Source organism: Phalaenopsis equestris, unplaced genomic scaffold, assembly GCF_001263595.1.
Source record: "Phalaenopsis equestris unplaced genomic scaffold, ASM126359v1 Scaffold000256, whole genome shotgun sequence".
Taxonomy (NCBI): Eukaryota; Viridiplantae; Streptophyta; class Magnoliopsida; order Asparagales; family Orchidaceae; genus Phalaenopsis; species Phalaenopsis equestris.
Window position 1 is genome coordinate 1,633,039 of NW_018164698.1, and position 26,075 is coordinate 1,659,113.

General features: G+C 35.3%; 1 protein-coding gene across 3 annotated transcripts in view; it reads right to left on the reverse strand.

Moving 5' to 3' along the window:
• Positions 1-26,075, reverse strand: part of LOC110024403 (probable Xaa-Pro aminopeptidase P) — a 148,565-nt gene that overhangs the window by 27,701 nt on the left and 94,789 nt on the right. For all 3 annotated transcript variants that reach the window (XM_020724343.1, XM_020724344.1, XM_020724346.1), the window contains exon 12: positions 22,719-22,799. In XM_020724343.1, the coding sequence (XP_020580002.1) occupies positions 22,719-22,799 (81 nt within the window). The remainder of the gene's footprint in view (positions 1-22,718; positions 22,800-26,075) is intronic.

The window sequence follows — 26,075 nt, forward strand, 5'->3', positions numbered from 1 at the left end:
AGTCATATATATAAAAGCTAATAATTTAAATGCATTTGAAATCAGAATTCAAGCCATAGATGGTTTAGATTCGGATAGAGAAAGATGATGACAACAGTAAGGAAATGTTAAGGTTTTAACTCCAAAAGCATTTCAAATAACTAGCAATATTTAATATTAATGAAATCTTAATTAAAATAATATAATTTATTAAATTTATATATAAGAAATAACATAAATAATAGTATAAAAGATTTAATAAAAATAAGAAAATAAATTCTACATTTAAATTAGAGTGGACATTAATAAAAGCTAATATAAATCATAAATGTTGATTATGTTATAGTTTTGATGGTTAAATTAAAGTAACAGAAATACTAAAAATAAAAGTTTCTAATCAACAATAAAAGTAATTAAAAGATTAATTAAACATAATTGATGATTTGCTCAAAATTTTATTCTTTAGAAGTAGCTAACTATTTGAGACAAGATTAAGCGTGTTTAAATGTTTAAGGTAAGTCATACGATTTTGAGGTGAGTACTCTTACTCCTAAATTTAGGATAGCATTTTGGTTTCTTATAAATCAATTGCATGAATAATTATTGATATCTAAAAATTCATTTCTCAGTTTATCCTGCTTTTTTTTCTCTTCTTTTTATTGATTATATTTAAATGTTAGGTTTCCTTTAGTAAAAATTATAAAATTTTATTTATAAATAAAAATATATCATATGTCATAAGATAAGCACATAATGGAGTCATGTCTTTCTGGTATTAGTAGGGAACGCTAAGCTACCCGAACACGTATACAAATTACGTTTTTTAAATATAGAAATGATATAAATACGTTATTCATATAATAAAACACACTAATAATATGAAAAATTGTAAGTGATCATATTCATAAATTATCTAATATTTTATACCGTTTCATTAAAAGCTTAACTGAAATGCATATTATTTCATTTTTCCTTGTATTACTATAGGTTAGGAGTGTGATTATTCACTGGTTTGGTTAGCTTACTGTTATTTTAAACTAATTTTTTCAGGTGTAATTAATTGATTAAAAGATAAGCAATAGAAGAGAAAAAATTTATAAAAGACGCAAAACAACCTGCAATGAGGTAAATTCAATTATACAGCTTTAATTCAAATTCTTTAGTGGTTCTTTCAACTATACAACTTTAATTCAACTGTACAGCTTCAATTCCAAATCCCAAATCGGGTTATGACAAAATTGATATCAGAGCCAAAGTTTAAGATTCATTGATATAATCTTGACGAAAAAGCCAATAGGATAGTTATAAAACAATTAAAAAATTAAAATTAAAATTAACTCTAATTAATAATTATATTCATTCAGGTAGAAAGATATAGCCAAATTATAAACAAAAGAGTCTGTTTAAAAACGATGAAGTACAACCTAATATAAATGTGAACAAGAATATCTCGACTCAAATGATGGCAGTAATGACTCAGCTTATTCAAGAGTCCAAATCACACACTATCATAAGTGATACATTTGTTATGATAAGTACTTGAAGATATTCCAGGATTTATGTCAACTATTGTTTAAGGTAATTGAAAATTCAATTGAAGTAGAGAATTGACTAATGTTAATTGAGAAGATATTAGATAGTATGCCTTGTCCGGACAAAACAAGAGTATCATTAGTTGTTTTTGTGCTGGATGGAGAATTTGGAAAGGTGGCGTAAGTAGCATTAGGATAAACTAGGAGACATACCCAACATGATGGTCAGTTGAGAAGAATTCATGGAACTATTTAGAGAGTGGTTTGTGCTTCTATCTGCTTGAAGACGAATACAGGAGAAATTTATTACATTGATTCAGAGAGAGAAAATAATCATACATTACGAAACAAAATTCAATGCATAGTCAAAGCATGTGCCACAATTAATCACTATAACAGAAGAAAAGTATTACATATTCCTTTTGAGATTAAAAGATTTGATTAGACAATTGTTGGTGTCTTTGGTGATCAATGAATACTCGACATTGGCGGAACAAGCTAGGATAGTAGAAATCGATTATCAACTTAATCAGAAGCGTAAAGAGATGCACAAGATAAAAAACATTGATGAAGGATAACATGTAGACCAATCAGAAGGAAGCAATGTGAAGAAGTCTAGTTCAATTCAAGTGGATTTAGTAGAGGTACGACTCAGGGTGCAAAAAACGGAAGACAACATAAGGGTGAATGCTTGATGGCTCTAACACTTGCTACTGATGATGTCAACCTTGTCATATAGCAAGATATTGTCTTTCTTTTGGTCAGAAGAGCACTGAAGATCAGAAATTAGGTAGAGCTCCTTCACAGAAGACTGTAGGTGGCAAAAAAAGATATAGTCTATAGCTCCAACTCCTACCTAAGTTCAACTAAGACAATCTCGTTGACGTCGAGCTTATTACCATAATCATAGCGAACCTGAAGTACCTACAGTTGTTGATGGCGATAGTGTCTAATGAGTTTGGCATTTTCTTAGCATACTTTTTGTGTTATGTTGTTATCTTGATTTTTTGTAGAGGGAGTATGGCTGAGTCACCTTGTATTGAGTCTTTATCATACATCAATAACTTTCCATCCAAATAAATGACCCCTAGTTCTCATCATGAAATGTATCAATAACTAATATTGAATTAATGAGATGTGACTTGTGTTTCGTTTTAAAATTTCGAGGATGAAATTTTTATAAGTGGGGAAGATAATGACGTCTCGTTTTAAATACCTGAGGGAATCGAAAAGGGCAAGTGGGGAATCAGGAAAACGAATAGGGGGAGAGGACGAGAGGAGTCGGGAAAGCGAAAGGGTATTATCGCTTTATAAATTGTTGTAACAACCTTACCTGAAGGTCGAGTGATTTTATCGGAGGAAAGGACTGTTATGCCCTAACCGATAGAAGGAAGACAAGAGAAAGAAGCTCGATGGTTATCACATGCATCTAGTGTAGAGAGGACGGTGTCGTTGGAGGCTTCTGGTGTGAAGGTCGAGCGACTCTGCGACACAAGGAAGGTGGAGTCCTAAGCTGAAGGAGGATGTGACGTAGGTTGAGGTGTGACTAAAGTTGCAGAGGAGGAAGGGATGGTGAGGAAGCTCTCTTGCGTGCAAGAATCTTATCGTGCGCAAAAGAGGGGTTCGCAAGTGTGAGAGGGGGTTTCGACCGATATTAATAAGTTAGTTTTAATATTTAATTAAGTTTTTAAATAAAGGATACACACACACACACACAAGCTTATTATTTAAATGCATTTGAAATCATGATTCCAGCTATAGAAGAGTCAAATTCGGATCGAGAGCGCAGCGGCTAGGTTGCTGGCGATCGAAAGCGTAGCTATAGCTGCAACTCCTACCTAAGTTCAACTCCGGCGTTTAACGGAGGGTTTTCCTAACATTGTCGGAAGTGAAGTGATGCTTGTTGGACGCGAACAGAGCGCAGCGACTAGGTTGCTTGCGGCTATGGCGGAGGCTTCAAGGTAGGCTCCCAGAGAGGAGAGGAGGGAGCTGGCTTCGGTGTTAAAAAGTAAAAAAAAATTATTTATTCAAACAATAGTACAACTACAACAACTTTAATTTTATATTGCTATTTTTTTAACGTTCCTTTAAAATGAGAATTTGTGAACAGAAAAGTTCACCCAAATGAAGCCACAATCTTGCATTGATGATGTTCAATTTTCTATCATTATTAATAGAGGGATTAAAGGATAATTTTCATCTATTTTTTGTTTAAGACAAGGCTGTCCACTATCTGCTTATTTGCTTTGGTTATTGATGTTCTTTCTTCTTCGATTGCATCATTTAATGAATATTTTTTTATTTTAAGCTTGTTTGAATTTATTTACAAGTTATTTAAGGTTGGTTCAAGGACTTTAAAGTTTTTTTCCTAATTATTTGATTTATTTTATAAGCAATTGAGCTTGATTAAAGTTTATTAAAGTTTATTAAAGTTGTTTAAGGTTTATTGAAGTTGGATAAAATTTGTCAAAGTTGATAAAGGTTTGGTAAGATTTGTTTGAAATTTGTTAAATTTTGTTGAATTTTCTTTTAAATGTAATATGTTTTGGTTTTGAAAGGTTTTAGAGTTAAGTTTAATCTTTTGAGTCTAAGGTGCTTTATAGTCATAAGAGTTTTTGAAATATTTTGAGTTATGAAAATAAGTTGGAAAGTTTGTGTTTGAAGTTTTATACTTTTGAATGTTTTCTTCGTTTATGTTTGAGTATTTTAAATGTTTTTGACCCGTGTAAATAAATTTGATTGTTTTGAAAATTGTAGAGCTTTGAAAGTATTTTTGAATAGCTTGGATTTTTTAAAAGGGGTTGGTATATGGTTTGAAAGAAATTTGAATAGCTTTGGGTTTCAAAAGGTTTGCAAGATTAAAATGATTGGTTTCATAAGGTTTAGGATTTTGAAAAGGTTTGGACTTATTGCTTAATATTGACGATTTATAAGTTGAAAGGTAAGGTTAAAATAATTTGAATGAGGGTTTAACTGAATTTAAAAGTTGGATCAAGTTTGAATCATGGAATATGAGGTATGATAAGTTAGAAGTATTCCTAGATAGATGTGAAGCCCTAATATTAGAATAAATCTACTCTATCAAAGGAACTAGCTGGACTAACCTTAATTTTAGGAATAATGCCTCCCATCAAGACACCCACTAATTTTCATTATCCTAGGTGCATTAAGGCCCTTAAACTATTAACCAACTAGGTGGATAGAGGTTTTCAGTATTACCATAGTAATGAAGAATGTAGAACTTTTTATTAGTTGTTTTGAGGTGCCTTAGTCAATTTCCATGGGCTACCTCATCTTAGAGCTCCGACAAAATCTGAGGGTATAAGGTTGGTTGTTTTGTAGGTCATAATCCTTTATATTAGTTATCGCTTCCCTATAAAATAACCTAGTCTTCTACAATAGACTACTCTAGGGTGTGTCTAGCCTTTGAACTTATTTCTGAGCTGGCTAATCTAGGGTTTCAATTTTGTTCTACCAAGATTTGATTTGTATGATGTAGAGTTGGTGAATTTTAATTTATTTTTGGGTTTGATATTTAATTTAATGATTTGTTTTGATATTTGGTTTGTTTGTCAGGGTAAAAATCTAAATTCATCTATTTTCCAGTTCTTTATTACCTAGTGTGTCAATAATTTATGTAAATAAAGGTTTCTTTAATTTAAGTTTTCCTTTGGTTTCTAAACTAAGTGTTGAGGTATTTCCATTCATCTTCTCTCCTAGGGTTGACTTCAAGTGTTTGATTTATTTTTTTTGTTGAACTCATATGTCAGGGATAGAAACATACAAAAATTTCATGTTTGCATTCTTCATCTCTAAGTCTCAATCACATTTCTAATTTTCAAAGTTTTAGCATATATAAAAAAATTTTATCAAAGGTGAAACAATACAAAGGTACTATGTGAGTGAATCTCTTAATAAAAGAAGTGTGCATATATGAAACTGGCAAAAACTTATAAGCTCAAGGATTGTGCTCATGAATCGCTCGTTCCTAGAAAAATTATATATTCATTTATAAATCATACCTTTGAACATACAAAAAATTTCCATAAACGAAGTTTTTCACAAGAATTCACAAAACGGTTTTTAAACTTTTATTTAGGTTAAGTTTGTTTAGTTTGTGTCTTGAAAGTGTTACTTAGATATTAAGTTTTAAAAAACTTTGTTTTTGAAAAGTATGTTAAGATTAGTTTCTTAAAAAGGGATTTTAAGGAATAAGTTTTAAGGAATATTTTACTTGAGTTTCATTTTGAAAGATTAAGAGTTGCTTTAATAAAGGTTAATTTAAGCTGTGTTTTTGAAAAAAAAAGATTTGGATTTTATTAGTAAAAAAGGTATTTTCTAAATTTTGGTGTATTTAAGTTTTAAAATTCAATTTGGGTAAAGATTCTATTATGGTTTTAATTTAGAGAGTTCTTTATTTCTTCGTGCAAAAAAAAGTTTTAGTTATTTCATTTTAAGAGAGCTTATTTTATTTAATTTTGAATAAAAAATGTTATTTTTAAATTAAAAAAAAATGCAAAGGAGGCGTGCCGCATTCTCAAACAAAACCTTTGTCTCCAGCTCCCACCAACTCGCATTAGCTCCTAAGAAAAAATAAAAAATTCAGGGATTTATCCTTTGCTTGGGACAGAACTGAGCGACATTAGAGTTCGATATCCAGTTGCTTCGTTCGGAGACGATTCCTAGGCAAGCGAAAGCTTCTCAGACAATCGCAGACAACTCCCGTGCGATAGGCAAGGCTTCGTTCGTAAACGATTCTCAGTGCCTACGACTCTATTTTTCCTTCGATCTGCCCTAGTTCGATATCATGTAGCTGCTGTAAGTACAAATTGGTGGGGAGGTTTCTGGTTTTGTTGTATATATTTTTTGGAGTCTTGTATTGGTAAGGAGGAAGAAAAAACTGGATTGCTATATACATTATATTATTCATCTAGCTGAAGTATGATTGTTTCTCTTAAAAATTTGTCGAGCATCTACTAAAGGAATTTGTTTGATTTCTAAATGAGAAGCAGCCTTTTACGTTGAGTATATTGTATGTTCTTTGTTATTGTTATTTGCATTAGATCATGAATTGAATAGAATTGTTGTTTCCGCAATATTTTTTAAAACCTTGACTTCTGGCTTGATTTGAAGAGATTTTTTACTCATGAAATCTATCATGCAAATTTTTTTTTTTGAATTTATCCCACTGAAGCTCAAAATTTATTTAACATTCTCATTACAACTCTCTTTTTATAGTTTTGTTTACCATTTCATCTTTTGTCAAAGAGGTTTAACCAAGCCGTTTGGTGACCAATGAGCCAACTTCAATAACTTGAAGAGAGAAAAGTTCCAAAGTTTTCTTTTATTGCAAAATCATTCATAGTCACTTAAGGATGTGTTCGAAGTGTGAGACAAAAAACTGAGTTCATCCTTATTTACTCATTTTTAGTAGTGTAAATTAATGATGGTGTTTTCTCTGTAATAAATGTTGCTATATAAAGAGATAATAACGTCTCAATATTTCTATTTTCAAAAACAAGGAAGATTTATCTACATACCACTAGGTCCATGTTGACCTCATTTTTAGTGAAGTCTTAGTCTCCTATTCTTAGAACCTAGGATCTAGCTTTAGGAGTTCTTATTGACTATCCTAGCGGACTAGCAATGGAGCCCACCTCCCGTAGAAATTCAAACCACTTGATTCAAATTCAAACCACTTGTTGACTCTTTTTTGTGAAGAACTCGCATGAGTGGTTCCATGCACTCAACTTCTAATTGCAAGGACTAATGACCAACATGAAGAGGGTCCGAAAATGAGTTCCTATAGGATCAAACAACCTTAGGTGAACCATTTGTGACTCGATTACTCGTGAACACCGCAATTCACGCACTCACTGCACCACATACAACTTTGACTTGAATCGATTCGCCAGTCGGGGAACTCGTCCGGACGACCCCGAATGACGAAACTGACCGCGTCGACGTGTCCGGAACGTCGACTTTAGCTAGGAAGGACACCCATATTGCTAGGGTTACACACACGCATAAATGACACGGAAATCGATGCATTTTTTTTAAGCGGGCGTGGGCCCGGGCTAAACCCAGGTTCATTTCGAGTTTGACTTGGGTTGAATATAGGCTAAGCCCGAGCTAATTACTTCAGCCCACAAATTTTAAATTTCAAATTTCAAAATTCAAATATATCATTAACTCCACATATATTGAAGATTAATTCTTTTCCAATTAAGCCTCCTCTGCGCATGGAAGGTATTGATTTCCCCGCCCAATCTCCTGTAACAGACACATTGCAAAATTCTGATATAGCATTCGACTCTCCTTCTCCACGCACGGAATTGGCTTCTCCCCTCTGCATCGAAGTTTGCTCAAGTCATTTTCCTTCCTCACGAAGAAGACACCGAAAGGCCCTTCCTCGCTCGAGATAAACCTCGCCATTTCCTCGCTTGAGATAAACCTCGCCTCCCTCGATCCCGCTGATCTCCTTTCGCCTCGCCTCCCTCGATCCCGTTCGACCTCGCTCACCCGCTCCTCTCTACTACTCGATCGAAGCTCCCGATCGAAACATCTGTTGCCCGCTCGACTCCCTTGTCTCCCCTCTGCACCAGGAGCTCTTGCACCCCTCTCACCTCTACGAACCGAAGGAGCCCCTGTTCAACTCCCTATTCTTCCACGGCCCAAAGCCACACGCCTCCCCTCTTTCGATCGAGAAGTACTAGCACGCTTGCTCCCCTCTCCACCGAACAGCTGCTTTGTCTCTTCTTCATCCGATCGAAGTTGTTCGCCTCCTCCTCCCTCACGCACCGAAAGCATTCGCCTCTTCTTCCTCCCGCTCGGCTCGCGTCTCTTGCTCGACTTTCTTGCATTCGATCCCGCCTCCTTCCTCGCTCGACCGAACAGTCCCGCTCGCCTCCTTCACAAACCGAAAAAAAAAATCCTGCCCTTCTCCCGCTCCTCTCCCGATTTCCCCCGAACCGTATTTTGATTTCGCCAGAATAGTGGCCCTCGTGACTGAAGCCCTGCGATAGAGTGACGATTAGAATTAGCCAGAAAGGCATTAAAAGGTTCTCTGAAACTTGCATCTTCCTCCTTTCAGAGCTACAACTTCTCTAAAGTCGGTAAAACTCTCTTATTCCCGGGTTTATGCTCCAGTTTCCTACTCATATATCATTAAAGATGAAATAAAATCATTGCTATTTTTTACAATACGAACAAGTGTTTGCACTGTATTTTTTTGGCATCACCAATTCTGACCAATTCTTATAAAATTGATTTTTATTTGGGAGGATCTACACACAAGATTTAAATATTTCAATTATGAGAAATTCATATACATACCATATAACCCTTTTTTATTTACATATCCAATACCCAAGTTTTGGAATCAACTTGTATGTCAATTATATGTACTTGTATGCCTAATACCTAAGATTTGTTTTACATACACGCCACTCAATTGCTATGTGTTTGCATATCTATCACATTGGCTTTAATTTTTACGTGCATACCATACAATGCTTATATTCTCTGCATATGTGGAACCTAAGCTTTATAGTTAAACCACTCTAATCTTTAATTCTACGTAAGAGACACTTCTATTTCTTAATGTGAAATGTATCTTTTCATGCTTAGGATTTATATGCTGTTTTGGAAATAATTTGGGCACCATTTTGGAGCAATTTCGACACTGTTTTGGGGTGCTTTTGCTTGTTGATTTAGAGAGACTTACACAATGTTTTGAGGCGAATTTAAGGTCTGATTTTAATGCACTGTTTTGGAACCACTTTAGGTGCCAATTTGAACTGATTTTGTGCACTGTTTTGGAGCCACTATAGATGCTGATTTGGGCTGATTTTGATCGCTATTTTGGAATCACTTTATGTGTCGATTCAGACAGATTTTGTGCACTGTTTTGGAGCAAACTTAAGTACTATTCTCGAGAGTTTATTTAATTACAGTTGTTGAAAGATTTTAAACGTTTTTTTAGGTTGACTCACTTGTTATTTCCTCTTTTGATTTGTTAGTTTTGAAAGTGGATCAACCTTTTTCTTTTCATTTGTTTAGATATTTTTGTTAAATGGTTAAGTCATAAAGATGAGGATTGATGATTTAATTAATTGGAAGATATAGAAAACCTTAAATCAACTTAAGCATAAGTTAAAGAGTAGGCTTTCTAGAGTTTTAGGAGTCTAGAGTAGGTGAGAGTACATTCACCTAGTCCACCCTAGAGCACACCCTAGGTGAGAGTACATTCACCTAGTCCTCAGTGTAGACCTCTTAGACTTTAGGTGGACACCCTAAGTGAGAGTACATTCACCTAGTCCTTAGTGAAGACCTCTTATACTTTAGGTGCACACCCTAGGTGAGAGCCCATCCACCTAGTCCTCAGTGTAGGCTTCCTAGAGCTTAGGCACACACCCTAGGTGAGAGTCCATCCACCTAGCCCTCAGTGTAGGCTTCCTAGAGCTTAGAAGCACGTCCTAGGTGAGAGCTCATCTACCTAATTCTCAGCATAGGTTTCCCAGATTTTAGGAGCACAACCTAGGTAAGAGTCCATCTGCCTAGTCCTCAATGTAAACCTCTTAAACTTTAGGTGCACACCCTAGGTGAGAGCCCATCCACCTAGTCCTCAGCATAGGCTTCCTAGATTTTAGGAGCACACCCTAGGTGAGCGTTCATTCACCTAATTTTTGAATAAATAATAAAACTTGACACTTGACCTTGATTCACAAACTGATTAAGACACTAGACATGAGAATGCACCAAGACGTAGTCTGTGCTTCCTTAATTAGATCAACAGTGAAATTCCCTCAATGACTTAACCTGCAATGAAACCCAATGCATCGGGATTTGAGCTTGAATATTACACTCAAATTCTCCTGGCAATTGGGGAAATTTCTTAACGCCGCATATGGATCATCGGACTGGGATAAGTCTAGGGTCTAGGTGGCGAGGGCGATGACGACATTGCTTATGTGTGCTTAAACGAGGGATACGAAGTGGGATTATTAGAATAGTATCTCCTACCTCAAGGATCTTCAATAAGAGAGAGGGAAGGATCCATGATACTATTCGCCGATGCTTGGTGGGATCGTTGCCCCCGACACTCTTAGGTTGTCAGCAGTTCTAGCACGATTAGAACGACCAGCCTATGGACTATACGACTTTACAAAAATATTTACAAAAATAAAATAAAATTTCTTTTGTATGTTAAGAAGAACTCTACATAAAAAAGACTTAAACAACAACTTTTGCATGAAAAATCAAAAAATCTTTCTATGAAAATTTATAAAGGTCCACGGCTAATCACTTGGATTGAGGTTAAAAACTACATTCTGTAGATTGTCAGACTGGTAACTCTTGTTCAGGATCGGAAAGCACACAGCCCAGCTCTGAGCCTCTCACTTTTACCAATGTCTTATACCAAGTCTTGATCTTTCATATGTGGCTAAATGTTTCTTTTTGCTTGTGATTTTTATAACTCATTTTTCTGACTTTCACGTTGGATTTTCTCGCCTTATTTAATTTTCTTGCAAGTTTATTTAAATCTGCTGCAAATCATACTATGCACGCAACATTAATAGCACAACAGTAGCAGATGCTTAGGTACTCGTTTACAGTTTATCTACAGCATTTTACTTTACTGCATTTTACCTTTCAAGTACCTTTTATTTACCTGCAATTTGACTACTCTGCACACAAAACCAAAATTGAAACAAAACAAAACCAAACTTTGACACCAAAATTGGGAAACACAAATCACCAATCTCAAACACTTAAACCCTGGAGTCGTCACGACGACAAAAGCTTCGAGCCAACTTTAAGGGCAGCACAGCGAGGAATTCAGACCGAGCAGCAAGAGGATCTTCTTCAGCATTATCTCTTCCTAGCATAATAACAACCCATAGGACTTGAAGGTAGCTCGCCTAGCGTGACGTAAATCCTCACACTCCCTTTTTAGGCTCCTGTAAAATCATGTTGTGCAGCATAAGTCCTAACTCGCCTTAGGTTCCGAGGTTGTCGTATGGCACGACGTAAACCCTCTTATCTCTGCGGACTATTTGCATAATCAGATATTATGCAAATATAAGTTTCAAATAATAAAATTGACAAGATTGAATAATTGAATAACATCTTCTCTAAAACATAGCCGCACAGTAGGATAGTTTGAGAAGTTACTGAGGTTTTGTCCTCAGAATTTGTAACATCCCCTACCTTTTCCTTCCTTTGGACTCTTGAAATAATTGTTCCTATTTGAGTCACTCCTACTTGTCTTTTTCACGTCTAACCGTGAAAACCTAAATTTTGAAATCTTGAAGACTAGTACCTCTGATCATTATCGAGAGTTTTCTCAAATGACTCCAGTCATGTGAGATGTAATTAATTATAGAGGCTTGCCTCTATAGGAAACTTGGAACCCAGATAAAATAAACTCTATTTAATCTTTGTATTAGATAAAAAAACTTGACGGTCATACATAAAAGGTTCGCAAACCAAACAAATGTCACCAATCTCTTAGTTTGCAGGATTGAGTCTATCGCCGAGGTTTACATTTATCTTTCGAGAGGGTGTAGTATTCGCGGTATCAGACACGATATCAGACACGATTATATGCAAACTATTGGACGAATGAGATTTATTTGGTCTCATTTTTCGAAAATTAAAACATACTATTTTCAAAACCCAAACTATATACCTATTATATTAAATAAAATTTCAAAAATTATTTTCATATTTTATTTTCATATTTTCAAATGTAACCAAAAAAGTTAACCGACAGTCCATTTATACTTACATATCTAATACTTAAGGGGCTATTTTATATATATGACACTTCATCCATACAATAGAAGATGCATTTCACTTTTTAAAAGTTAAATTAGTGATATTTTTTACGTGATATGAAATATTAGGCTGATGTAATCTAAAAAGTAAAGTTTAAATATTAGATATGCAAAAACAGAAGACATAGGTGGTATGTATGTAACTTAATAGCTATAAAAACATAAGGCTTGTGTGGTAAACAGAAAAAAATATTATTTATAAACCTTCTAAATTTAGGAAATATACATACTTACCATGTAATTATCAGTAAAAAAAAGGTAAAATAATAATAATTTACCTATGCCAACATCGTTTAGAGGAGAAGTGCCAATTGCAGGAAATCAATTGAGGATTTATCCTCTCGTTCAATTTCAAACCGAACGAGAGGCAGAAACGAGTGAAACTTAGAGAAAAGAAGAAGCAATATCAACAAAAGAAAAAGAAATGAAGAGGAAGGAGACGAAGGAGGAGAAGGGGGAGAGAAAGGTGCGACTCACCTTGTCGTGTGATGTCAGCAACGACGTGAACGAGAAGCAGTTGAGGGGATTTTATGCCCTAGCTGTTTAAAAGAGAGGAAGGAGTTGAATGCGAGAAAGGCATCCTGCGCTTGGGAAAAGCATGATCGGCTCAAAGAGGAATTTACGCGTGCAGGCATGCTCAATCACAAGCATTTAGGAGGCCTGGAAGCAAGAATTAAAGGCTGCAAGTGGTTTTGAGGCGTGGAAGGATGTCAACACCGTTGAAAAAGCATGCAGGAAGAAGGTTATCACTACCCGGTTCGATAGCTTAGAATTAAAAAAGTCAGACACTTTGGTTGAACATTATTAACATTTAATTTAATTTCCACAAATTTCTACAAACTTCTAATATATAAAAAATCCACTAAGAAACCACAAAATATACCATACAAAAAACAAAAATCCAAAAAATAAATAAATGGTCTGTAGACAATACTTTAAAACAACATATAACAGTGTATCACTGCCCTGAAAAAAATAATACAAAGAAACTACAATCATAATACCTATCAACAATAATTCTTCTCCTATAAACTAAATCCCTCCTACCAGAGATAACAATCTATAATTTTTTTTTCTTGCAAGAAATAATTTAATTCAACAGTAAGTTTAACACAACTTAGTGAACAACTACAATCTTAATATGCATTATATTTACATGCAAATGCTATGCATGAATGACAAAAAAAAAAAGTTCATTACTTATTCAAATTGTAAGCTTTCATTTAAATTTTAACCCTTCATGGTTCAATTAAAGTATTTATCAAGTTTAACCTCTTTAAGAAGTTATTGAAAATTACCATCATATCCGAAGATATCCTCGAAATTGTACCCGTAGTCACCCTCGAAAATGTGCACCCGAAAGTACACATTTAACATTTTTTTATAGTGCATGAGTACATCGCATCACCTATATTGTACCATATAGGGGTAACCTTGTGTGACATAAGGCTTTTTCATTTTATTTCCTTTAAATTACTTCATTTTAAAGATATTAAACAATAAGTTTCCATTTTTATACCTATATCAGTTAAAGGTGCGGATAATCATAACAGTCACATCCTAGAAGAAAAACTTAAATATAATTATAATGACATCTAAATAAGTATGTAAATCCTACCTGAAAATGTTTGATTTGTTTCCTCGAGCACAAGATTATTCTTTCTCTTACAATTACATTTGTTCAACCTCTAAATATCTTTTTACATCAATTAAACTTTATATTAATATTATTTAAATAAACACTATATATATATATATATATATATATTGAAAGCCCAAAAAAGGCTAGTATATTAAATAAAAAAAAAGATAAAGATACAATGTGTAGGAGGGCCCAAACATGACACCCTGTCCACACAAAAAACCACAAGAGGTTTCAAAACTAGAAAAACAGAAAATACATTAGATACTAAAATAAAAAACCTAACAGTGTCGAAATACATAGTATCAGGTGGCTAGAGAGCGACCCAATTTTGTCTTGCCTCTACCTCTAGTTTTAGGGAAGGAGCAAGCTAATAAGTGGTAAGATGATTGCCATTGCCAGTAGTAACCAATGTATCATCCAATATGTTCTCGAGATGGAGTCGGCCTCCCTTAGGGTCGGTCTTCATTCTTCTTCTTTCTCCTGGAATAGACCTGTCATTCCTGATCCGAAAAATCAGTCTGATGTGATAATAGAGCTGAAGCAGAAAGAATACCAACCTTAGTACCCACAATAGGTTCTAGTATATGTGAAGTATAAGTTGCTTCTACACCGGATACTTCCTGAAGAAGTAGAGCTACGGGGCTCTCCTGATTATTAGTCTGAACACTATCATTTGTAGGTAATAGTTCATCAATATTGTTTTCTATGGGGTTTGAAGGTGTCAACATCACATCACTACATCACATCACATCACTCGCAGTAACAGTAACGGCAGGAGAAATAGAATCAAACACCAAAATCTGTTCTGTGGTAGCTTTCTGTTCAGGTGGTACATATATATCCTTAAAACCATCCTAATTCACTTGATCTTTAGATTTCAAATTAGGGTGAAGCTTATAACATTTATCAAGAGCATGCCCAAACATCTTACAATGAGAACAATAAGAATGTCTATGCTCCAAGACGATTTGTTGCCAATATCCATTATGCATTGTGCCCAACCAGACTTCAGTAACATCAGACAAAATAATATCTCTTTCCACAAGTATTTTGACCACAGAAGGTTTGACAAGGTTGAAAGTGGGTAGATCTAGCTTCATATGGTCTCCAAGTATGACACCAATAGAGTAGAGAACCTGATGATGAAAAAAATGCAGCTTGAGACCAGGTAGACTAAACCATACAGGTACAGTAGGAGGTTCATGATTGGGGCCAAAATCAGGAGACCACTTAATAGCTTCATTGGTTTACCAGTAATGTTAAGATATTTTTTGGAGAAAATACGAGTGTAGTCTTCAGGCACGGTTAACTGGATCAAAACATGTCTCCCATCCATGAGCCCCAGTTTCCACTTTCCTGCTAATTTGAGGTCATCAAAGCTTTTCCTGATAACTTCTATAGTTGAGTGTCCCCACTGAAATTTTCCAATGAGAGCAAACAAATTTGAATTTGTCAGTTAAGGTTGAAATTTCTGATTAGGTGAAAAATAACAGTCTTCCCACTCTTCCTGATTGCACTCTTAATAAATGGACAGTCACTTGTATCATCAAGATTCTCTTTATAACTTGAGAGGGAAACAACCGCAGTTTCCCCCTGAGGATTACCCACAATGTGGGCAAAATAAGTTTTACCAGGCTTAACCGAAGGAGGAAGCTCCATCACAACAAAGAAAAGCCCTGCAAGTCGGGCCGAGGACAAAAAAGGACGAGTTGGGGCAAAGCTGCGTAGAAGACAAACCGCAGATGTCGAAACCGAAGCGACAATCTCAGCAAACCGTAGCTAGACGAGGCACGAACCACAGAAATGGCGCGGAGGAAACGACAAAACTACAGAAGCTGGAAGACGTTGCGATTTCGTCGTTGGGCGCGAAGCAGCGCGGAGGAGATGACGCACGAAGGAGCAGCGCCGAAACGGAAGAATTGGGTGCAGACGACAGCTGCGAGCGACAGAGGAGTGGAAGACAACGACGTCGAGCAGAGCAGGTGTGAACGTCGACGTCGAGCAGTGGAACGATAGTGACAGAGGAAGAAGACGAAGCGAGCAGTGGATATCACGACACGAGCCATGACAAGGAATGCGAACGTCGACGTAGATGCAAACGTCGGAGCGAGGGTCAACGAAGCGAGATCTTCTCTTCCAACAGCGGTAAACACAACACAATATATAAGCACAAGGGCAATTAAATTAAAGAGAAAAGGGGTATAAATAGGTCCAAATAGACATTCAACCCAAACAGTACAACACACACAAAAAAGAAAAAATAAAAACCCAAAAATAGATGGTACATATAAGATTAATCGGGACGACCCAATTTAGTTCTGTCTCTGCCTCTAGTTCTCGGAAGATAACTGACTAACAAATTGGTGAGGTGCGTACCATTGCCCAAAGTAACCAAAATATCATCCATTAGACTTTTTAGCTCAAGTTGATTTTCATTCTTCTTTTTCCTCTTGGAAGTGTAGACATGTTGTTCCTCATTCGAAGATTGTTGCTCATTCGACTGAGGTGGTAGTGCTGTAGTTGAAAGATTGCCAACAGTTGTACCCACATTAGGTTCTAGTGTATGTGAGGTATAAGTTGTTGCCTCTACCCCTGATACTTCATGAAAATGGGGAGCTGCAAGGTTCTCCTGATCAGCAGTCGGTGTAGGTAGGGATCCTTCAGTATTGTTTTCAATAGGGTTTGAAAGTGTAGGTTAGTCAGCAGAGCCATCCAGTTTTATATCAATCGGAGATATAGTATTTTCAGGTGGGGTTCACAGGGGCAATTAAGTCAGACACCAAATCCTTTCTTGTGATAGTTTTATCTCCAGGTGGAGCAGATATGTCTAGAGCAGTGAGATTAGATTCATCTTTATTCACTTGATCTTTAGATTTCAAATTAGGATGAAGCTTATGACATTTATCAAAGGTATGCACAAAAATCTTACAATGAGAACAATAAGGAGGTCTATGCTCCATGACGATTTGTTGTTAATATCCATTATGAGTTATGCCCAACCAAACTTCAGTAACATCAGGTAAAGTAATATCTCTTTCCACAAGTAATATATACATATATATATTAGAAAAAGCTTAATGGCTAATTTATTAAAGAGAAAAAGATACAAATAGCTTGTATGAGTGGGCCTGAAAGAAGGCCCAACTCCAACGATACAATACACATAAAATCTCAAATAAAATAAAGATAAAAAACAAAAAAAACCCAGCAACGGGCGCTAGGGACGTCCCACTTTAGTCTTTCCTTTGTCTCTAATTCTCGGAAGGGAGCCGGCTAATAAATTGGTAAAGTGCGTACCAATACCGTAAGTAACCAAAGTATCATCCATCAAATTCCTAAGATCAAGTAGGTCTTTATTCTTCTTCTTCCTCCTGGATGTGTAAACCGGTCATTCCTCATCCAAATATTGACTCATCTGATCAATGAATTGGTTCAAAGGTGGTTGGACATGTGTAAGTTGTTGCACATCGTGATCCTCATAAGCCTGAGTAACATTATCATTTTGCTCGACCTCATAAGGCGGTAAAGAAGCAGTAGAAGTATTGCCCCTTGTAATAGCAGTGATATGTTCTAGGCCAGGTGAGGTCTGAAGAATCTCCCTCTCCCCCACGATAGAAAGTTCCAAAGAGAAGGGAACTACAACATTGTGTGAAGATTGAATGATTGACATATTGCCTGCAAAGATAGCGATGTCTTCATGGGTATCCTTTTGATGATCAATAGTGTCAATAACTTGGAGCTGATCAGGAGGAGAGGAATTCACTGCCTCTGACGGAGTACTTTGCTTTTTTGGGTGTAGATAGTGATATTGAGAATTGGAGTGACCGAACATCCGACAGTTCAAACAATACGAAAGAAAATACAATAAATACATTTTGACAATATCCATGGTGTTGTATGCCCAACCCAAATTTCGTCATAAATGATTGAAAAGAAGTCTCTTTCAACAAGTACTCTGGTTTCAAATAAACGGGAAAGATTAAAAGTAGGAATGTCCGTTTTGAGTGACTTACCAAAAACTGAGACAATTGAGTAACACTTTTTGAGAAAAATAATGTAATTTCAGACCAGAGAGGCGAATCCAAATCGAAATGATTGATGTTTCTGCCTGTGTGTCAAAATCCACAGATTATTTCAAAATCTTAATTGTTTTGTTACCATTCCATATTACCCTTATAGCAAATAATCGCGTGTAAGCCTCATCATTATTAAGTTAAATAAGAATGCGCCTTCCATCTAAAAGTCTAATTTTTCACTTCTAAACTAGGTGCATAAGCTCAAATTCCTTACGATATATATATATATATATATATGTATGTATATATATATATATCTGTGTGTGTGTGTGGGCGCGCATGCGCGCACGCGCAAGCCCTGGCTCATTGGTGGGGGGCTTCGGTGTAAGACCCTTGGGTCGGGGGTTAGAATCTCAGCTCTGACGAGCTGTTCGAATTAGCACATGGTGGGACGTATGGGACTGCAAGTGGGGTCCACCCCTCGGTCAATCTTAGCCCGCATTAATATATATATATATATATATATATATGTGTGTGTGTGTGTGTGTGTGTGTGTGTGTGTGTGTGTGTCTGCTTTTATTTAATAATCTAATAAAATTTTTCATTCGCCCATTATTTTTTATCAACAGCCCTTAACACGCAAGCAGAAGCTTCCCTTCTTGCCCTTCTTTTGGTCTCGACTCGAACCAACAGAACACATGTGCGATTTTCTTCCTTCATCTCCTTCTTTCTCTACATGCGTGCCACAATAAGCAATCGCTTCTCCTTCCTTTGAACACTGAGCCGCTCGCCTCCCCTCTCTTTTACCGCTTGTGGCCAATCGAGTGCAGTAAGTATCGCAAAGCAAGGAAAAACCAGACGCTCCTTCTCATTCAGCTTCTTCCTTCACTCACAGACCAGCCGCAAATTAAGGGCTGGAAGCGACCCCACCAAAATTTTCCCTTATCTGATTTCTTCTGCACTCACTCTCTTTCTGGTCCTCGCTCATTCTATGCAAGCTACAAACGAAAAGAGCACCCCCTCGACTTCTAATAGCAAAGCCACTCCACAGTTATACTTCGATTCGATTTTATTTATTAACTAATAGTATATATATATATATATAAATATATTAGTTATAACAATCTTCCATCGTTACAAAAATTTCGTCCTCAAAATTTGAAAATAATCATGAAAGAAAACATAGCTCAAATGAAAAGCTAGAAATATCTTTTTCGCATACCAGAAGCTTTCTCTTAAGTAGCGTCCTTCTATAATTCATGCTTCCATAAAATCTTCACAAATAAAATATTTCTATTACAAAGCCCCTTAGCATTATAATATAGTATTCTTTCAGGCTCCTTAACATAATTCAAATCAGGCTCCTTAACAAAATCTTCATATCACCCTACTTGATTCATCAACAATATATATTCTAAGTGAAGAAATATGAAAATATTATGCACTCCTTGCATATGAGCCGGTAAAGCCACATTTTTAATCCCCTCGATGATGTCATTTGAACTTATACACATGGGGCTCAATTTTCCTTTCTTTCCAAATCTATGCACACCATTCAAAGGACAAAATTTGATAAAAACAAATTCTCCAACTTGAAACTGTACTGGCCTGCGCTTAGTATCATAATATATTCTTTGTCTATCATGCATTGACATTAGTCTCTCTGATCAGTCTATTCTTTTCAGTAGGATCACCAATGAAGTTAACTCCAGTGACTTTTCTTTCACCTATTTTAGCCCAATATAAAGGTGTCCTGCATTTTCTTTCATATAAAGCTTCATATGGAGTCTTCACAATACTAGCTAGGTAACTGTTATTCTAAGCAAATTATACTAAAGATGTATGTGATTCCCATCATTCATCAATGTCAAGAATGCATAACTTTAGCAAATCCTCCAAATTCTGAATAGTTCTTTTTGATTGGTCATCTATCTCAGGGTCTATTTGAGGGTGAAAGGTTGTGTTGAAGTCAATCTGATGCCCAAAACTTTCTGAACCTTCTTCCATAATCTAGAAGTAAATATGTCATTTCTGTCAGAGATAATAGACATTGGCACTTTGTGCAATCTTATAATTTGATCCACATACAACTTGGCTAACTTCTCAACCAAATATGTTTGTCTAATGAGCAATAAATCGGCAAACTTAATCAATCTATCAACAATTACCCAAATAGCATCAAGACCTTGATGTGATTTAGGCAATCCAATCACAAAGTTCATAGCAATCTTAAGTTGAACAACTGATTTCAAGGATGCTGATGTTCTACCTTCACTAGTTGATATGTAGGATACTTAGCCACAAATTCTGATACACTTCTCATCAATCCTAGCCACCAAAAAGTTTCCTTGAGATCATGGTACATTTTTTTACTCCCTGGATAAATAATAAAGCTAGATAAATGTGCCTCTAGAATTCCTCGTCTTAAATTATCAACATCAGGAACAAAAAATTTGCCTTCAACATGCTCCATAAATATTTCAAAAAGCCATCCAAGTCTAGCACATACTTCTCCAATTTGCCATCTTTAACTTGCTCCAAGATTTTCTGAATATTGTCATTTCTGGCTAATGAATCCTTTCATTCTTCTTTTCAAAGTGTACTGCACACTCAACTAATTTAATTAAACCATAATGTCATCACTATAATTAATTATAGATAGCTTCAACTTCTCCAAATCATTAAGTAACTGCTCCTACCGAGTAATTAAACAGTTCAAATTACTAGAAACCTTCCTACTCAATGTATTTTCCACCACATTTGCATTTCCTGAATGGTATTGAATATCCAAATCATAATCTTAAATAAACTCCAACCACCTTCTTTGCCTTAGATTTAGCTCTCTTTCTGGATAAAGATATATTTCAAACTCGGGTGATCAATAAATACCTCGCTTCGAGCTCCATACAGATAGTGCCTCAATATTTCAAGTGAAGAAACAACTGGTGCATGCTCCAAATCATGTGTGGGATAATTTCTTTTATAATTCTTCAATTGTGTTGAAGCATAGGCAATGACCCTTCTATACTGCATAAGTACACAAACCAAACCTTTAAAAAATGCATCACTGAAAATCTGAAACTCATCTGAATATGAATACACACCACTTGTAAAAGAAATAGGATACAACACTTCATATGTATAAACTAAAGATTACAATCTCCAAACTCACATAGCAACTCGAAACCCTAAACCCTAATTCTAATTAAATAAATATAAAAAATTTAAGGCCCCAAAAGCTAGACAGAAGCAATAGGAAAGAAAATCTCATATTTGGCACGAGATAAGACGGAATGTCTACATCACGTTTACGGAATAGTGAGACTCGCGAAATCCCGCCGCTCCCACGCAGGCGGGATCGCAAGATCACAAATCCCGCACAGGACAGTTCTGCGTTTGCTCATCCTCCTGTAACAGCGCCCGCATCAGTCGGTCTCTCAGAAAGATTTTGGGTCTAATAGCAGCAGGAAATTATTTAACTCCTGATAATATTATATTGAATTAGTTATTAGGAATATACATTCTAAAAAAACTTGAAACTATGAAATTAAAAAGAGTTGGAAAGGCGGAGACACCAAAGAAAGCATTTCTGTTAAAGCCAAATAAAGAGAAGAGTTGGAGCAAAATAAAAGGAGATACTGCAGAAAGAAATAGAGTCAAGACACATTTGAAAAAAAGCAAGTATTTAAAGGAGTGAATTGAGCTTGGAGTTTAAAAGAAACCATCTTCAGTAAAAATTGAATATCATCATCAAAATGAAATATTCAACATGACTGGCTCAAATTTAAGATGATATCATAGCTGTCAAGAAAGCCCCAAGAAGATGCATTGGCATCATTAAAAAATAAAATTATGACAAAAAAAGAAGCTTTTGCTGAAATTTGAGAGAAAAACTGACTCTAGATAAAAGCATGGAAGAAGAAATCAAGAAGTTCTTAAAACATGGGGATAAATTTATTGAAATAGAAGACAATTATAGAGACAAGTGATAATGTAAAGAGTTAGGGGAGTTTGTTTATTCCATTGAAGTCACTATGGCATATCCGCTGAATTAATGCTTGCTCTTGTGCACTCTAGCGATATTGTTCACAAGTACAACAAGCCAATCGAATATGGAGAGTTTAAAGCTTGTTTATATGTGTGTTTGTTTTTTTTTTATTTTATTTTTTGTTTAATTTTCTTATTTTTTAAATTTTTAATGACAATATGACGCTCATTTATGCTGTAGCAACAGCGTTCCATAGCAAAAGAAACAATTAAAATTGCTTTAACGCCAGATTGCTTTTGGTTTAAGTTTTTCTCTTTTGTAAAATAGGATGAATATCATATCGGATCCAGAATTACTGTTATTGTAAAAGATGTTAATTTATCTTATTGCTTATCATCTTCAATAACTAGATGAAAGAATGAGAATTTGTTATGGATTTGCTACCACCAAAGTTTAAAATTGATGTTTGTTCAGCTCTCCTCATCTTAACATCGTTTTGGCAAGGAAAACTGAGAGAGAATCTCCCTTAAGCATATTTGTGGTCCAATGTTGAAAAAACTACTGAAAATACATTTCTAAGCCAAAGGAAATCAATCTGGTGTACATTATGGCAGTTTCCATGCAGACATCAACTAAACAAAGTCCAATAATAAAATTTTCCTGGCTTTCATCCATGAATAAATATAATATAACTCATTGAAAAAGCAATGAACTGACCTTTTCCCAAATTTCGGAATGATAATCATTATACCATTTGGTCTCCACTAAAGATAACAATGAGCAATCAACTAGCTTACTCTGATATAGGGAACAAAAATGGTTACCAATTAAACTAAGAAATATAACCAATAAATTTCGTAAAATAATGTCACACAAAATACTGAATAAACAAAGACAGCGAAGATAAGAAGATAGATAACACATTATTTAATACCGATAATTTATATTAAGAAAGAAAATTCACTCGTAGGCACCACAAGCATCGATTTCCTTGGCACTAATGCTGCTGAACTCTATCGCTTTACAATGGTATAAAAGTTAAATGCAAAATTTTTCATTCTCTAAGACAGGATCAAAGGTTCTTTGGTAAAATAGAATGCTCCATAATTTCATTTATATGGCTAAAGTTTTATCACAAAAAACAGGAACCGAGCCTTCCAAATTATATTTCATACATGATGCCAAATCAGACAATATTACATAAATGGATCTTAAATTTGCAGTGGACGGCCATCCCAATGAAAACAAATAAGTAGTTTTCTGAGACATACATAATTGATGGCACGAAGAAACTAATATTTATGTTAAAGAAACTAACATTTTGTTCAAATGAAAGCGTGAATTTCACCCATTTACATAAAAAGAACTGCAACAATAATCAATAAAAAAAACATTCCATGAAGCACTAGCTAATTCCAGTGTCAAACCAAATTATTATTTGTATATTAAAGTCATCTTATTATACTCTGGAATTTGCATCCAAGCCTATAGAATTTATAATGAAGACAATCCATGCTCTGCAACATCGTTGAATCAGTAGAAAACATATTACTTAGGCTAATTTTATATGGATGTTTTGTAAACATGCCTTAAAGTAATTCATTCTGTTCCTCAACAAATGTTAATCAAATCCAGAACTAATTTCATGGCTTAATTAGGAAACAAGATAAACTTAGGCTTCATTTGGGATCACTTTTTTACTTTTATTTTTATTTCCAAAAAAATAGTTAAGAAGATAGAAAATATGTTTATTTTTAATCTTTAATTTTTCAAGTTCTAATAAAAAATGACTTACAACAACAACAACAAAGCCTTAATACCACTGCGTGGGGTCGGCTACATGAATCCTATTTCTACATGGCATCCTATTTAGTTTCATATTTTCATTTAGTTCTAAGAAATTAAGATCATTTTTTAAACAATAAATACGCTTAAGTCTTCCTAGGTCTACCTCTGGCTTTACATAAGTCGAATCTAAAACATCTACTCTCCTAATCAGATTATCAGATGGGTGTTGACCTCACTTTTGGTTGAGGTCTAGAAATTTCTTTAGTAGCCTAGGTCTAGCCATAGAACTTTCCTACTTACTTGTCTTAGAAAACTAGAAAAGGTATCCTCACCATTAGAAACTCAAAACTCTTCTCTTTACTCAACTTGAAGTTCCACATATTGGTCATAACCTCTAGCACTTAGTAGGTAAGATCATTATGGGGGAGCTCAAGAAGAGTTCCTATAGGGCTACTTGGCCTTAGGATTAACCTAGGTGTTGGTTTGGAGCTAAGGTAAACAATACCCTCACAATACCCTGGCTAAGACCAATATATGGGGACCCAAAATGGAGATTTCATTGGTCCATGACTCATTCAAAATGATTCTCTACCCAATTGCACTTGAAATGCCCAACTTAGGCTTTTGCCCCTAGGCACCTCCAAATTACTTACTGCCATTGAAACCTAAATTTGGCCAAAATTCCCAAATTTTGCCAAAATACCCAAAACTGATCAAAAAGTCATTCCAAACACTTGACAAAAATTTCCAAAAAATGGCCAAATTACCAAAATGCCCCTCCATGGTCTAAAAATCCAAAAATTCCAAAAATTCCCAAAAAATCCTAATAAATCCAAAATATTCCCAATTTCATTTTGTCCAACTACACCATGGTCCAATTTGGTCAATTTGACCATCTTTGACAAAAACCCCAAATTAGCCCCAATATTGGCTAACACTCCAAATCTCAACAATTGAATGACCTGAATCTCAAATTGGCATCTAATTTTTGTTGAAAATCCTTTGTGAGGTCATTTGTGACCAAACACAACAATCAATTTGAGTTTAGTCCAAAGCTAGCTCAAGTTTGACCCAAATTAACCCCATATGCCTAATTTGGGTCTAAATCCAAATTTCATCAAAATCCATTAAATTCACTACCAAATTAATTTCAAAATGACTTTCATCCTTCATGAAAGTTGTTCATCATGATGTTTTACACTAGACATAACAATCAATTTGGACTTAGCCATCCCCAAAGCTAGCCCAAGTGCTAGCCCAAGTTTGACCCAAATTTAGCCATACATGCTTAATTTATGTCTAAAACCAAAACCCATTAAAATCCATCCAAATTGACCATCAAATCAACTTCAAAACAATTTTCATCCTTCATGAAAATTGTTCATTATGACATTTTACATTAAATACAACAATCAATTTGGACTTAGCCCAAAGCTAGCCCAAGTTTGACCCAAACTTAGCCCAACATGCTAAAATGGGTCAAAAATCACAAAATCCACCAAATTGATTAATTAATTGACCTCAAAATGACTTTCACCCTTCATGAAAGTTGTTCCTCATGGTCTCTTACACCAAATGTCATATTTAATTGGATCAATTGACATGCCTAACATAGTTCAAACACAAGATTTGGTCATATGCACCTTCTTGGACTTATGGCCAAATCCAAACCAATTGAGCTTGGTATGGTCAAATGAGCCCTAGAGTTGAGTTTAAAACCAGTCACCAACCCATGGTTAAGCTTGATATTTACCTCATGTGTAAAAATATTTTTTTTTAATTTAATTTTAAAAGGAATAAAGAGAGGATTAAATCAAAGTACTTGTCATACCATATGTCAATACTCTATGGTGTCATTTTTACTGCTCATTATAAGCTTTAACCATGACCCAACCTTTGGTTAACCACTTTAACCCAAACCACTTTAACCCAAGGTGAGCCCTCACACGGACAATACCCAAATTCATGTCAAGAAGCCACCTCAGCTCAAATTGAGCTGAGGACCCCTCTGCTTGACACCTGAGCTGGAGCTCCTCTGCTTAACACCTAAGCAGTGGGGCTAACCCCTCAATTGGCCAACCAAGTTTCCCCTTGGCCAATTTCTATAAAAAAACCCCCCACGACCATGAATAGTATGGTAAGAAAATTTTTCACCAAGGCCTCTCAAACTCCTCAGAGAGCTTCTTTAAGAGTCGCTTAACACATTACAATTCATTTCCCTCTCCCAATTCCACCACAAAAATCCAATTTTAAGTTTGAATTCCTGCCCGAAACCAGGATAGAACC